The sequence below is a fragment of the Myotis davidii genome, unplaced genomic scaffold (genome assembly GCF_000327345.1).
Source record: "Myotis davidii unplaced genomic scaffold, ASM32734v1 scaffold148, whole genome shotgun sequence".
NCBI lineage: Eukaryota > Metazoa > Chordata > Mammalia > Chiroptera > Vespertilionidae > Myotis > Myotis davidii.
Genome location: NW_006299479.1, coordinates 2,961,833 through 2,962,653, shown reverse-complemented (window position 1 = coordinate 2,962,653; position 821 = coordinate 2,961,833). Strand labels below are relative to the sequence as shown.

General features: G+C 65.7%; 1 protein-coding gene across 1 annotated transcript in view; it reads right to left on the bottom strand.

Moving 5' to 3' along the window:
- Nucleotides 1–821, bottom strand: part of KIRREL3 (kin of IRRE like 3 (Drosophila)) — a 117,555-nt gene that overhangs the window by 17,132 nt on the left and 99,602 nt on the right. Inside the window, exon 10 of the mRNA XM_006775095.2 lies at nucleotides 174–300. Within this exon, the coding sequence (XP_006775158.1) occupies nucleotides 174–300 (127 nt within the window). The remainder of the gene's footprint in view (nucleotides 1–173; nucleotides 301–821) is intronic.

The following is an 821-nucleotide window of genomic DNA, read 5'->3' as shown; positions in this document are numbered from 1 at the left end:
GGTGGGCTGCAGCCCTGGAGGTGGGGTGTGGAATGAGTGTGGGGAATCCCTGGCTGTGCCCGAGGCGGTCTCAGACGGGAGGGGCTGCCCACCCACGACCCAGACACGTTGGGTTCCTCTCCTCTCCCTCCCTTCTACCCCCCGCCCTGGCAGGAGTAGGGGTGGGGTCTTACCATTGACAGTCAGGGTCACCTCTCGCTCCCCGGCCCCCACCCGGGGCACCACGGCTCGGCACACATACTTCCCAGCATCCTCCTGGCGGACAGCTTTGAGGGTCAGAGTCTTCTCGTTGCTCAGGACCTAGGAGGATTGGGGAGCATCAGACACAAAGAGTGGGGGCGGGCGCTCTCTGTCTTTCAGGACCAGAGAGTCCTCCTCGGACAGGCCCGGTGAAAGCCCACGCGTCCGGCATCTCAGGAAGAACAGGGCCGGGGCAGGGAGTGAGGGGAATGGGGAGGGGAGGCGGGGAGACTGACGGTTACTGCATAGCACCTGAGTGTGGGGGAGCCCACACCACAGAGGGTGGGCTGCAGCCCTGGAGGTGGGGTGCAGAATGAGTGTGGAGAATGGGGACTCCCAGACTGTGCCCGAGGCGGTCTCAGACAGGGAGGGGCTGCCCACCCACCGGCACCAGGCCGGCCCCCGGAGCAATGACCCTACAGCTGACCTTCTTTGAAGGCCCCCAGACCTGCCTCTCCCGGTCATTCCCAGTATCGCCTTGGGATGTGGTTTGGGGGGACGAAAAGAAAGCACTGGCTAGCTCCGAGTGGGACTCCTGGCTTCTGCCTCCCCCCGCTCCCGCCCGGCTGTGGCTGGGCCCC